General features: G+C 40.6%; 1 protein-coding gene and 1 pseudogene across 2 annotated transcripts in view; both read right to left on the bottom strand.

The window, feature by feature from the left end:
- Positions 1-13,609, bottom strand: part of SMC5 (structural maintenance of chromosomes 5) — a 96,078-nt gene extending 82,469 nt beyond the window's left edge. For both annotated transcript variants that reach the window (XM_060610088.3, XM_060610089.3), the window contains exons 1-2: positions 13,310-13,609; positions 10,792-10,933 (exon numbers count right to left, since the gene is read on the bottom strand). In XM_060610088.3, coding sequence (XP_060466071.1) covers positions 10,792-10,933; positions 13,310-13,503 — 336 coding nt within the window. In that variant the 5' untranslated portion in view covers positions 13,504-13,609. The remainder of the gene's footprint in view (positions 1-10,791; positions 10,934-13,309) is intronic.
- LOC132663637 (complement component 1 Q subcomponent-binding protein, mitochondrial pseudogene) lies at positions 6,144-10,783 on the bottom strand (annotated as a pseudogene).
- Positions 13,610-14,066: the final 457 nt, after the last annotated feature.

Genomic DNA, 14,066 nt, shown 5'->3' with positions numbered 1-14,066 from the left:
ATATTCTTCCTTCCTTTTCTCCTTCTTATCTCTTCCCTCCTCTAGTCTGGTTACTCTGGTTGTTGGTTTGTTTAAGCAGACATATTTAATCCATTCTCTTGATACATGTTCCACACCTCCTTCTTTATTCCCCTTTCTCACTCTCTGGATTAAGCCCTAGAGTTTTTCTGGTCAATTTTTATTCGTTCTTTTTCCCCGCTCCTGTCATTTCTCTCTTTGTTCGGGACAAGGCCTCTTCTACCAACACCTCCTCCACCCTATTGTTTACTTGTGGCTGATGTTTCTGGATTTTTGTTTTTGGGGTTTGTTTGTGTGTTTGGGTGTTTTTGTTTTCTGTTTGTTTTTTGTTTCTTTGTTTTCCTTTCTAGGACACTTCAAGGAACAAATCAAAGCACACCTAGTGGAGGGTTCAAAACATCACTACAAGTAGGGAGATAAAGTAACCACACTACAACAACAGAGGGCAAGTGACACTCTCCAAAAAACACCTCCTGAAGGGCCAGGCCCTAGACAGTGTATGACTCCACTTTAATATAGTAGTGCTCGCAGGTGCAGGGCACATAACAAGCTTTTAAAACACATAAGGGACAAACAACTACCCAAAATGATGAAATGGAAGAATGCCCCTCAAAAGAAAGTCCAGGAAGAAATGACAGCTAAGGAATTGCTCAAAACAGATATAAACAATATAACTGAACAAGAATTTAGAATAGTCATAAGATTAATTGCTGGACTTGAAAAAAGCACAGAAGACGCCAGAGAATCTACCACTGCAGAGATCAAGGAACCAAAAAATAGTCATGATGAAATAAAAAATGTTGTAAACAAGGTGCAAAATAAACTAGAGGTGGGGACAGCCAGAACTGAAGAGGCAGAGGGGAGAATAGTTGATATAGAAGATAAAATTATGGAAAAAGATGAAGCTGAGAAAAAGAGAAAAAAATTCTGGATCACAAGGGGAGAATTAGAGAGCTAAGTGACTCAATGAAATGCAGCAAATTCCGTATCACAGGAGATCCAGAAGAAGAGAGAGAAAGGGGCCGAAGGTGTGCTTGAACAAATCATAGCTGAGAACTTCCCCAATCCGGGGAAGGAACCAGACATGGAAATCCAGGAGGTACAGAGAACTCCTTTCAGATGTAACTTGAATCGATCTTCTATATGACATATCATAGTGAAACTGGCAAAATATAAAGATAAAGAGAGAATTCTGAAAGCGGCCAGGAATAAACAGCCCTCACCTACAGGGTGAACACATAAGGCAGACACAAAAGGGTAGTGGCAGACTTATCTACTGAAATTTGGCAGGCCCAAAAGGAGTGGCAGGAAATTTTCAGCTTGATGAATAGGAAAAATATGCATCCAAGAATCCTTTATCCAGCAAGTCTGTCATTCAGAATAGAAGGAGAGATAAAGGTTTTCCCAAACAAACAAAAACTGAAGGAATTCATCACCACTAAACCAGCCCTGTAAGAGATCCTAAGGGGGACTGTGTGAGTATTGCAAAGACCACAAAGGACCAGAGACACCACTACAAGCATGAAACCTACAGATAACACAATGACTCTAAACCCGTATCTTTCAATAACAACACTGAATGTAAATGGACTAAATGCTCCAATCAAAGACACAGGGTATCAGAAGGGATTAAAAAAATAAGACCCATCTATTTGCTGTCTACAAGAGACACGTTTTAGACCTGAGAACACCTTCAGATTGAAAGTGAGGGGATAGAGAACCATCTATCATGCTAGTGGAAGTCGTAAGAAAGCTGGAGTAGCTATATTTATATCAGACAAACTAGATTTTAAACTAAAGACTGTAACAAGAGATGAGGAAGGGCATTATATAATAATTACAGTGTCTATTCATTAAGAAGAGATAATGATTACAAATGTTTATGCACCAAATTTGGAAGAACCCAAGTATATAAAGGAATTAATCACAAACCTAAGCAATTTCATTGGTAAGAATGTGGTCATTGCAGGGAACTTTAATACTCCACTTACAACAATGGACAGATCATCTAGACAGAAAACCCATAAAGAATGATACACTGGACCAGATGGACTTGACAGATATATTTAGAACTTTTCACCCCAAAGCAACAGAATACACATTCTTCTCAAGTGCACGTGGAACATTCTCTAAGATAGATCACATACTGGCTCACAAAATAGCCCTCAATAAATACAAAAGAATTGAGATCATACCATGCACACGTTCGGATCATAATGCTATGAAACTTGAAATCAACCACAGGAAAAGGTTTGGAAAACCTCCAAATTCATGGAGGTTAAAAAACATCCTACTAAAGAATGAGTGGATCAACCAGGCAATTAAAGAAGGATTAAAAAATATATGGAAACAAATGAAAATGAAAACACTACAATCCAAACCCTCTGGGATGCAGCAAAGGCAATCCTAAGAGGAAAATTCATTGCAATCCAGGCCTATCTCAAGAAACAAGAAAAATCCCAAATACAAAATCTAACAGCACACCTAAAGGAACTAGAAGCAGAACAGCAAAGAAACCCTAAACCCAGCAGAGGAAGAGAAATATTAAGATCTGAGCAGAAATAAACACAGAAACAAAAAACAAAAGAACAGACCAATGAAACCAAAAGTTGGTTGTTTGAAAAAAACAAACAAAAGTGATGAACCCCTAGCCAGACTTCTCAAAAGGAAGACCAAAATAGATAAAATCATGAATGAAAATGGATTTATCAGAACCAATCCCTCAGAAATTCCTAGACACCCACACACTACCCAAACTCAAACAGGAAGAAATAGAAAATTTCAACAGACCCGTCTGTAACTAGTGAAGAAACTGAATCAGTTATCAAAAACCTCCCAGCAAATTGAGAGTCCTGGACCAGATGGGTTCCATGGGGAATTCTACCAGACATTTAAAGCAGAATTAATACCTATCCTTCTCAAGCCATTCCCAAAAAACAGAAATGGAAGGAAAACTTCCAGACTCATTCTATGAAGCCAGCATTATCTTGATTCTTAAACCAGAGACCCCACAAAAAAGGAGAACTACAAGCCAATATCCCTGATGAACATAGATGTAAAAATTCTTAACAAGATACTAGCAAATCGAATTCAACATCATATAAGAATTATTCACCATGATCAAGTGGGATTCATACCTGGGCTGCAGGGCTGGTTCAATATTTGCAAATCAATCAGTGTGATACATCACATTAACAAAACAAAGGATAAGAACCATATAATCCTGTCAATAAATGCAGAAAAAGCATTTGACAAAATACATCATCCTTTCTTAATAAAAACCCTCGAGAAAGTAGGGATAGAAGGAACATATTTAAACATCATAAAAGCCGTATATGAAAAGCCCGCAGCTAATATCATCCACAAAGGGAAAAAACTGAGAGTTTTCCTCCTGAGATCAGGAACACGACAGGGATGTCCACTCTCACCACTGTTGTTTAACATAGTGTTGGAAGTCCTAGCCTCAGCAATCAGACAACAAAATGAAATAAAAGTCATCAAAATTGGCAAAGAAGTCCAACTTTCACTTTTCACAGACAACATGATACTCTACATGGAAAACCCACAAGACTCCACCAAAAGACTCCTAGAACTGATACATGAATTCAGTAAAGTTGCAGGGTACAAAATCAATGTACAGAAATCAGCTGCATTTTTATATACCAATAATGAAGCAACAAAAAGAGAAAGAAAGAAAGAAAGAAAGAAAGAAAGAAAGAAAGAAAGAAATTGATCCCATTTACAATTGTACCAAGAAGCATAAAATACCTAGGAATAAACTTAACCAAAGATGTAAAAGACCTATATGCTGAAAACTACAGAAAGCTTATGAAGAAAATTGAAGATACAAAGAAATGGGAAAATATTCCGTGCCCATGGATTGGAAGAATAAATCTTGTTAAAATGTCAATACTACCCAAAGCAATCTACACATTCAATGCAATCCCAATCAAAATTGCACTGGCATTCTTCTCAAAGCTAGAACAAACCTAAAACTTGTATGGAACCACAAAAGACCCCGAATAGCCAAAGTAATATTGAAGAAGAAAACCAAAGGGGGAGGCATCACAATCCCAGACTTGAGCTTCTACTACAAAGCTGTAATCATCAAGGAAGCATGGTATTGGCGCAAAAACAGACACATAGACCAATGGAATAGAATAGAGAACCCAGAACTGGACCCACAAATGTAGGGCCAACTAATCTTTGACAAAGCAGGAAAGAACATCCAATGGAAAAAAGACAGTCTTTTTAGCAAATGGTGCTGGGAGAACTGGACAGCAACATGCAGAAGAATGAAACTACACCACCTTCTTACACCATACACAAAAATAAACTCTAAATGGATGAAAGGCCTAAATATGAGACAGGAAACCATCAAAACCCTAGAGAAAAAGCAGGGAACAACCTCTTTGGCCTCAGCTGCAGCAATTTCTTACTCGACACATCTCCAAAGGCAAGGGAATTAAAAGCAAAAATGAACTACTGGGACCTCATCAAGATAAAAAGCTTCTGCAGTGCAAAGGAAACAATCAACAAAACTGAAAGGTGACTGACAGAATGGGAAACGATATTTGCAAATGACATATCAGATAAAGGGTTAGTATCCAAAATCTATAGTGAACTTTCCAAACTCAACTCTGAAAAACAAATAATCCAGTAAAGAAATGGGCAGAAGACATGAACAGGCACTTATCCAAAGAAAACAGCCAGATGGCCAACAGACACATGAAAAGATGCTCAATGTCACTCATCACCAGGGAAATACAAATCAAAGCCACACTGGGATACCACCTCACACTAGTCAGAGTGGCTAAAATGAACAAATCAGGAAACCACAGATGCTGACGAGGATGTGGAGAAACAGGAAACCTCTTGCACTGCTGGTGGAAATGCAAACTGGTGCAGCTGTTCTGGAAAACAGCGTGGAGGTTCCTCAAATAATTAAAAATAGAGCTACCCTATGACCCAGCAATAGCAATGCTAGGTATTTACCCAAGGGATACAGGAGTGGTGATGCACAGGGGCATATGTACCTCAATGTTTATAGCAGCGCTTTCAACAAATTATAGAAAGAGCCTAAATGTCCATCAATTGATGAATGGATAAAGATGAAGTTTATATTTTCAATGGAATACTGCTTGGCAATGAGAAAGAATGAAATCATGCCATTTGCAGCAATGTGGATGGAACTGGAAGGTATCATGGAGTGAAATAAGTCAGTCAGAGAAGGACAGGTATCATGTTTTCACTCATATGTAGATCTTGAGAAAGTGAACAGAAGACCACAGGGGAAGGGAAGGGGGAAAAAATAGATACAAACAGAGAGGGAGGGAGGCAAACCACAAGAAACTCAAATACAGAGAACAAACCAAGGGTGGATGGGGGGGTGGTGGTGAGGGAGAGGGAAAATGGGTGATAGGCATTGAGGAGAGCACTTTTTGGGATGAGCTCTGGGTGTTGTATGTAAGCCAATTTGACAAATTATATTCATAAAAAAAGAAAAAAGAAGGAAAGGTATCCTCTACTCCTAATTTGCTAAGAGTTTTTTGAGATGCTCATGCAGTTGTCCTTTAAAATGTGACATGTAAAAAATAAAAATAAATAAAACGTGATGTGTTCATTTTTTTCTAATGTTCAATCTCTCATTCCTTGAATAAATTCTATTTGGTCACAATGTATGATGCATTTTATGTATTAGATTCATCAGACTATAGTTTCTTTTTCTTGAGATTTTTGCTCCTATACTCATGAGTAAGACTAGCTATAGTTTTCACATTCTTTCCTTGATGGATTCTGGTACCTAAGTAATGTTCTTTGTGTAAAATACAAAATGACCGTTGTTACAACTAATGGTCTTTGATGTCCTAGGAAAAAATTTAACAGCTGATTTTTTTCTACTAAGAATCAGCTTGAATCATTTATACAGTGGTAGAAACCTACTATACATTTACAACTTTAAGAATTTAAGCTTTACTAGCACGAAGTTGTTCATAATAGTCTTTTTTCTTTTTTTGGAGGAGATAAATCAATTTTATTGTCCATCATTATATTATCCAAAAATCCAGGAACAACAGATTTATAGAGAGGACATAAATGAGTAAGTAAGAGGGCAAGGGAAATAATTTAAAAAAAATTTTTTTAACGTTTATTTATTTTTGAGACAGAGAGAGACAGAGCATGAACGGGGGAGGGGCAGAGAGAGAGGGAGACACAGAATCGGAAGCAGGCTCCAGGCTCTGAGCCATCAGCCCAGAGCCCGATGCGGGGCTCAAACTCACGGACTCACAGACTGTGAGATTGTGACCTGAGCTGAAGTCGGACGCTTGACCGACTGAGCCACCCAGGCGCCCCTAAGGGAAATAATTTAAATTTGAATGATTTTCCATGATATTAGCATGAAAACCATCTCAAAGTACTTGTGTGTCTGGCTTCAGAGTAGCTTTGTTCCCCGGCCAAAGCCGACCATAAAATTAAGGTGTTCAACATCTTGCCTGCTTTACTGGCTCTTGACAAACCTTTGAGATCTTCGAAAAAAGTCATGTATTCCTGGTGCTCCAGGGCTGTGCTGAGTCTACCAACTCATCTGCCAAAGTGTTATCCTCAGTCCACTGGGAAATCCATCAGGTGGTCATATAAAGCTCAGCCCAGGGGACCAGTGTTGAGTGTGTAATTCATATCCTTCCACGCAGACTTGCCAATGGATCAATAGCTCACTTCCCTGATGAGAAAACATCACTCCCAACCTCCTCTTCGTGCCCAACCTCATCTTCTGGATAGTGAACAGTCCAGCACTAAGCCATTCTTTGTAACTTCCAAGAAATTGAGAGTGGCCATCAATTCAGACTGTTCTTCAACCTTCTGCCCTTTGGAGGGCTCCTCCTCCCCATCAAATGTTAGCAGCATGCTATTGTTAATGTTGAAGTGATAGTGACCTTCTCTCCAGCACCTTTCTGCAATAATTTGGCTTCTGTCCCATACATTTCCAGCTCTCAACCACGAGACATCTTGGGGAGGAATTTATGCTCCCAGATCTTCTTTTCCTCCTCAATTTCATCACTCACGAATTCAACAAAAGCTTTGTCCCCAGCAGGGCAGGCCCGGTGGGCAGCAGCCGCCGAGCCCAGTGCACAAGGCACACGGCCCAGCAGAAGCAGCACCACAGTGGCAGACACATGCAGGCGCCATGATATTCTCTTATAATCATTTAAATCTTGACTGCATTCTGATAAGGCCCTGGTGGTAGGCATTACAACAGTTCATGAAAACTCCAGCTCTGCTCCAAGCCCACAGGAGGACTGCATTTGCTCGTTCCCTCTGATGCAAGGTGTGGTGTTTTACCTGGCTCCGTCCAGTGAAAATGTGAGTAGAATATACATGAGTTTTTGGAGGAAATATGAATAGCCAGTTCCCTTTCCCAAGGTGGCCATCATGGAAGTATATATTGAAATGAAGACTTCATGAGCCTAGGTACCCAAGTGACCACAAAAGGGCCTACACTGGGTAAGCAGCAAGAACAAGAATTAACCTTCTCTATTTTTAAACCACTTAAATTTTGGAGTTTGAACCACACAACATATCTTTATTGCATTTTTACATTCCTTTTTTCTTTTCCTTTTTAAATGTTTATTTATTTTAAGAGAGACAGAGTGTGAGCAGAGAGAGGGGGAGGGGGGAGGGGGGAGGATCCACGCTGTGAGCACAGCCCAAAGTGGGGCTTGATCCCTCTAACCACGAGATCATGACCAGAGCCGAAATCAAGAGCTGGACACTTAACTGAGTGAGCCACCCAGGCGCCCCCATCCCTTTTTTCTACTTTATCTACCCCCAACACCTTTCTTCTCAAAAGTTACTGATTTGGGTTTGTTTTTTTTTTTAATTAATTTCTGCTCTTATTTTCATTTTCCATTAAGATTTCTTCTTTGACCTATATATAATATAGAAGCATATTTTTCATTCCAAACAAATGGGAAAACTTTACTTACCTTGTTTCTCTCTTAATAGCATTATGATCAGAGACTATGGTATGTGTGGTAGCAATTCTTTTGACTTTTTTTATATTTGCATATGGCTCAGTATGTGGATTTAGTAATGTTCCGTTTGTGCCTAAAAAGAATGTGAGCTCTCCGAGCGTTTAGCGCAGTGTTTATAACCTGCCCACCAGCTCAAGCTTAACTGTTGTTCAAATCTTCCGTATTCTAATTTTTATCTGACCACCGATAGCTCTCCAACCACGATTATGAATTTGTTAACTTGTCAATAGGAATTCTGATTTTGTTTATATGTTTTAGACCTACATTAAGTGAATTCAAGTTGAGAAATGAATTACCTTCTTGCTGAACTGGACCTTTCATCAATATTTAATGACCGTATCTACTTCCATAAGTACTTTTTGCTTAAGGTCTATTTTGCCTGGTATCAAGTCAGTTATCCCTTTCTTTCATATATTTGCCTATGTATTTCTTCATCTTTTCATTTTTAACTTTTCTGTTGCTTTTTACTTTAAATAGGCTTGTTGTAAACAGGAGAACTGAGCTTTCTTTATCTACTCCAGCAGACTTCCAAATTAAACATGAACTTAGACCACTAATTATTGCGACTATTCAACCATTTTATGTTTTGTAATAATCTCCTTTTCTATATTTGTTTCTTTTCTCCTCCTCTCTAAAGGCTTCTTCTGTCTTGTTTGGGCAGTCATTGTTTCTTCCTTCACCCCTCTCTATGTTTTTATCTTTGTTTGGAGGATTTATAAATTTCAATTGTTTTAGTGGTTTACCTACATAACTTTAACATGCATATTTAATAAACTGGAAGTTAACCAATTATCTTAACTTCTCCCTGACAATACAAATCCATGGAGTGTTTTAACTCTGGTTACTACCAGAAAAGACAATAGTTCTATCTGGTTTGATCTAAACTTCACAAATTAGACATTATTTTATGCAGGTTCCATATAATTTCCCTATACATTTGCCTTTTTTTTGCTCAACATTTCTTCTCACTTCTTAAGAGTTTTCTTCCGGGATTATTTTTCCTTCTTCCTAAATTATATACTTTCAAAGATATTTCAGTGAGAGAATTTCAGGCTTTCTTTTTTTTTCCACTTCTTTCATTCTGAGAACAATACTTTTGTGCCTGCTCTTCTGTAATTCACTACAACATGTCTGCTTGTGTATTTCTTTTATTTATCCTGCCTAGATCAGGTTTCTTGAATCTGAGGATTTAAACTTTAAGGTTTCTAGAAAATTCTCAGTCATGGTTTCTTGAAATATTGTTTTTTCCTCGTCTATTGTCTCTCTTTGGAAATACTCAGACATACAGTGGATCATCTTCCTTTACCTATAATGTCTTAACCTTGATTTTTCTCTTTTTACTTCTATAATATTTTAAGAAATATGTTCAAGTATTTTAGTTACAAATTCTTTTCTCAAATATGTCTGCTTTGTTTCACCTGTCCACCAAATTTCTATCTTCAAGGAACATATTTTTATTAAGTTCTATTTGATTCTGTGTCAAATTTACTTCATCTGTTACTTACTCCTGTTATCCTTCCAAACTTCTTTTATTTCCTTAAACAAATTAAATATCCCTAGTTTATTTTCTCCATCTACAAGCTTTGCATGTCTGATGATGCAATCTGCTGTTTGTGTTGGCATTTCCTCCTATGTTTTGATTGTTAAGTATGGATTCATGAACTCCTCGGGACTTTTACGTTAGAATTTTTAGGACTGAATTTCATGTATTTTTCTTCATAGGATTTGCACCTGCTTCTGCCAAGTGCCTAGAGATATTACTATCTGGGACCACTTTAAAATTATCATTTATGATATCAGGCCACAGAGGGAAGACGAATCGTGGCTCTAAACATGTGCTAAGGCTTGTGGTTAAGAATTCTTTGGAAGACAAAGCAGAAACAAACTCATAAACACAGAGAACTGATGATTGCCAGAGGAGAGACAGGGGAGTGGACAAAACAAATGAAGTGGATTCAGAGGTACAATCTTCCAGTTATAAAATAAGTAAGACATAGGGACATAATTACAGCATAGGGAATATTGTTAATAATATTCTAACAACTTTGTATAGTGATAGACAGCAACTAGGCTTATTGTGACCATTTCATACATATATAAATATTGACTATATTGTATACCTGAAACTAATACAATATCGTATGTCAATTATTTTTCAATAGAAAATAATAGTAATTCTTTGAAGATTTTTTTTTCTCCACCAAATCCAGAGCTAACAATCAGGGTAAGTAAGTAACTCTGTGTCCCATTCTGCAGTGTTTATTTTTCCTACTAAACACAGTGCTTGACTTCAAGTTTCATCTTCTAGCCCTCCTCTACCTTCAGGACCCCCAATCCAGAGCAACCAATCAAAACCTAGGCTTTAGGGTGCAAAGTAAGCAAATGCCCCTGGGGAAACAACTCCAGAGCTTAAGTCTTCAGAACCACACAATTTTGTTTCCGCCCTTGGTAAATTTACTTCACCTTTCCACAAGCCCAACAATACACATTTAAGAAGACATTTTACCCTACTCCTAAGAATTTTAAGTGTCACATACTTGGAGAATTCTCTAGATTCATATATAGTCCAAAATACCTTTACAGTGGCAATCTCCTCCAGCCATGTCTACCTGCCAACTTCATTCTTTATACTCAAGCTCTACATGTTTGGTACACCCGAGGAATTGAGATACAGGAAGTGATTCGATACTAAAAGCAAGTCACAACTCCAAATTTTTTAAAAATACTGATGTTAACTCACCTTGTCTGCCCGTCCCATGAAAGCGGGTTTGCCTGCCAACCCAAGACAAATGGCACACACGATGCTCGACTTTCCTGTCCCATTAGCTCCAATAATCATATTCAAGTGAGGTCCGGGAGATACTTCACAGACATCATATGTCCTGAATTATAAAAAGGCGAAATTACTAAGACATAAGTGAATATTTTCTTTGCCAAAACATTTATTCTTGCTTTACATTACCTACAGGCTTTTCTTGAATTCCTCCAAAGGCCAGCTGACCTTACAGTCTAATCCAACTGGACTTGGTTCACTCATAGGAATTCTTCCAGTAACCACTGTCTTCCAGGCCACTTCGGTTCTCTAAGCCTACCTCTCCTATCTCCTACCTCATTCCTAAAACTCAAAGTCCACTCATCCTGAAAATAAAACAGGCTAGCTCTACACTTTGCAGCCACCTTTTTCTTTCTCTTCACACCCAAGCTTTATTTCCTCACATTCATTCATTCTTCTAGGACTTGCAAAATTATCTGCTTCCATGGCTTCAAAGGGTAAAAGATTTTCTACTTGCTAAACGCAGTGGGCTCTTTTCAGTCTTACGCAACTCCAGTGCAGCAGATATTTTTGAAACACTTTTTCCACTAGGCTTCTGAGAGAATACTCTCCCATGGTTCTCCTCTTGCCTCTCTGAACACTTCCTTCTCAGTCCGAGGTCCTCTTCTGCTCATCCTTAAATGTTGGCATTCCTCCAGGGCTCTATACTTGGCCTTCTATTCCTATTAATATTTCCCTTTGGGCAATCTCAAGCATTTCTGCAACTTACATGCATGATTTTCAAATCTCTCACCTGTTCACTTTTCCTGACCCTTAAAAACACTGCCTATGCGAGATCTTTTTCAGATGTCCCACAGGAAACTTCAAATCACAGGATCCAAAAAGCATTTACTATTCTTCCCCCCAAATTGTTCCTTCTGCTGAATAGCATCACATCTGACCAAGAACCAAGGCAGAGACTTGAGAAAAATACTGCATAACTCTCTTACCCTCAGCCTCCCAGTCTAAAGCCAAATCCTGACAAATCTCTTCTTTCTGCTACTTCCCACTGCTACTCCAAGGTTCAAACTCTGATCATCCCTTACTGTTGTAAGTCTTCTTGCCTCCAATGTTGCACCCTTTCTCAATCATCCTTCACACTGCTTCCAGAGTAATATAAATCACATGTCATTTCCTGCTTAAAATGCATCCTGGTTGCCAAGAGGATGAAATTGGAATTCCTTAGTATAGAAAACGCAGATTCTCAATAGCTGCCTCCCTCTTCAGTATCAGCTCTGTTCACATATTCGCTCACATCCTACGTCCCAGCCATACTAAAATACTAGACACTTCCTAAATATACAAACTGTTGCAGGTGGTTCCTTCTGTCTACAACACTCTTCCTTCAAGACTTTTATAACCTCCCCTACAAAGCTCTTTCTCACAGTTGTGGATGAAATTAACCATTTCATCCTTTGTGCCGCATGGCACAAATACACACACACACACACACACACACACACACACTCATCTATATTATTATGGTAGATAACTCATTTGATTATATTTATCTTTCCTGACCTGGATTCAAACAGCAATTCAGCTACTTACTAGCAGTGTAAACATGGGTAAATTAACCTTTCCAAGCTCATCTCATCAATGGAGATGAAGAGATGTTACAAGAATGAGAGCACTGTGTAAATAAAGCATCTACTTCTATACTTGGCACAGGATAGATACTTGGGGGTAAGAAAAACACGCTGGTATTGCTACCACAATTCTGTTACCCTAAGCCACTATGTGCAAGCTTTAAAGAAAAAAAAAAAAAAGACTTCGACCAAAAGAAATGTAAGATGCTAGAGAGATACACAGTATTTGTGCTAAAACATACTAAATTCTAAGACGATTATTATGATTATTAGTTGTCTGGAGAGAAAGAAAAGGAACCAGGAAAGACAGCTGGATTTGGAGGGGTCAAGGGTCTGCTGGGAGGTCCAACAATTGAGAGTAAGGCTTAATTTTCTGGTACATTTCAACCTCCATCCGCGACAACCTTCACCATTTTGTCCCCCTGGCAACTGCTTACTCTTCACGATTCTGCCACAGCGTCACTGCCCCTCTGATTTAACTGTTGCTTCCTGTGAGTTCCCAGCGCCCATACTTTGATCAATTACAGATTATGTCCTCCGTCTGTGGGCCGTGACTCCCTGCCGCCAGAAATCTATTCCCTACCACGTCCCCTGCCCGCCATATGACGCCTTCAGAAAACGCTGGCTGAATGAATAAAATATCCGCATCACATCAGACGCACACCTACCACACCAACACCTACGTCAATCCCCACGGCCTCTCAGTAAAAATCCTCACGGTAACGCCGGCTTGAATTCACGACCAGACCCACAGCCGGCCACACATCCACCCACCCTCACCCACCCACGCAGCTTGCGCCCCCCGCCCGCGCGGGCCCGCTTGCCTCCCCGCCGCGGCGCGGCCTCCGGCCACTCACAAGAAGTTCTCCATCACGATACGGACGATCGAGCCTTCCACGAAAGGCCTGGACGACTGCAGCGGCAGTGGCGGCGGCGCCGGCGGGGCCGAGCTCTTTCTTTTGCTCGGGACCTCCGACGAGGGGTCTCTCGGGAGAGCTCTCTTGGAGGCCAGGGAGCTTGGGGTCGACGTCTTCCTACTCGGGGTCGCCATCCTAGCTTCCCCTCCGCCCCGCAAGCGCTTCCGTTCCCACTGACCTGCAGCCCCGGCGCCCCCGCGCCCGGCTCCCGCGCGAACTGCCCGGCGCGCGACACCGCCCGCGAGCCCGCCCCCGCGCCTGCGCAGTCCCGGCCCGGCGGCGTCTGCGGGCCGCCCCGCCCCTCGGCGCGCGGCCGAGGAGGCGGGAGGCAAAGAGAACGCGGGCGAGGATGAGGGTCGCGAGCGGGTGGGGGCGGCGTCCTCCCGGGAGACGGCTACCCCATCTTTCTCTACGAGCGTTTGCGCGTTTTTCAGAGTTGGGTGTTTGCTTTTTTTTTTTTTTTAACTCAGAGATGTCAATGGCATTTAGTACTTTGAAAGTCCTTTCAGCCCTCTGAGGAAGCCGATCCGCGAGGGGACAGAGGGAGGCGTTCGCGGCGACACCTGAGAGCGAGGGCGGGCGACCTCCGACCAGCTGTGTCGGGACACCGACCGACTGCACCCGGGCTCTCCGGTCTTTGGCTCTTCGTCTTCTCACTTGACTCCCTGTTTGCCTTCAATCAGGTCCCCGCGTCCCA

Source organism: Panthera onca, chromosome D4, assembly GCF_046562875.1.
Source record: "Panthera onca isolate mPanOnc1 chromosome D4, mPanOnc1 haplotype 2, whole genome shotgun sequence".
In the NCBI taxonomy this organism is placed as follows: domain Eukaryota; kingdom Metazoa; phylum Chordata; class Mammalia; order Carnivora; family Felidae; genus Panthera; species Panthera onca.
Note: the sequence above shows the minus strand (reverse complement) of the source record. Positions and strands in the feature narration are given on the sequence as shown.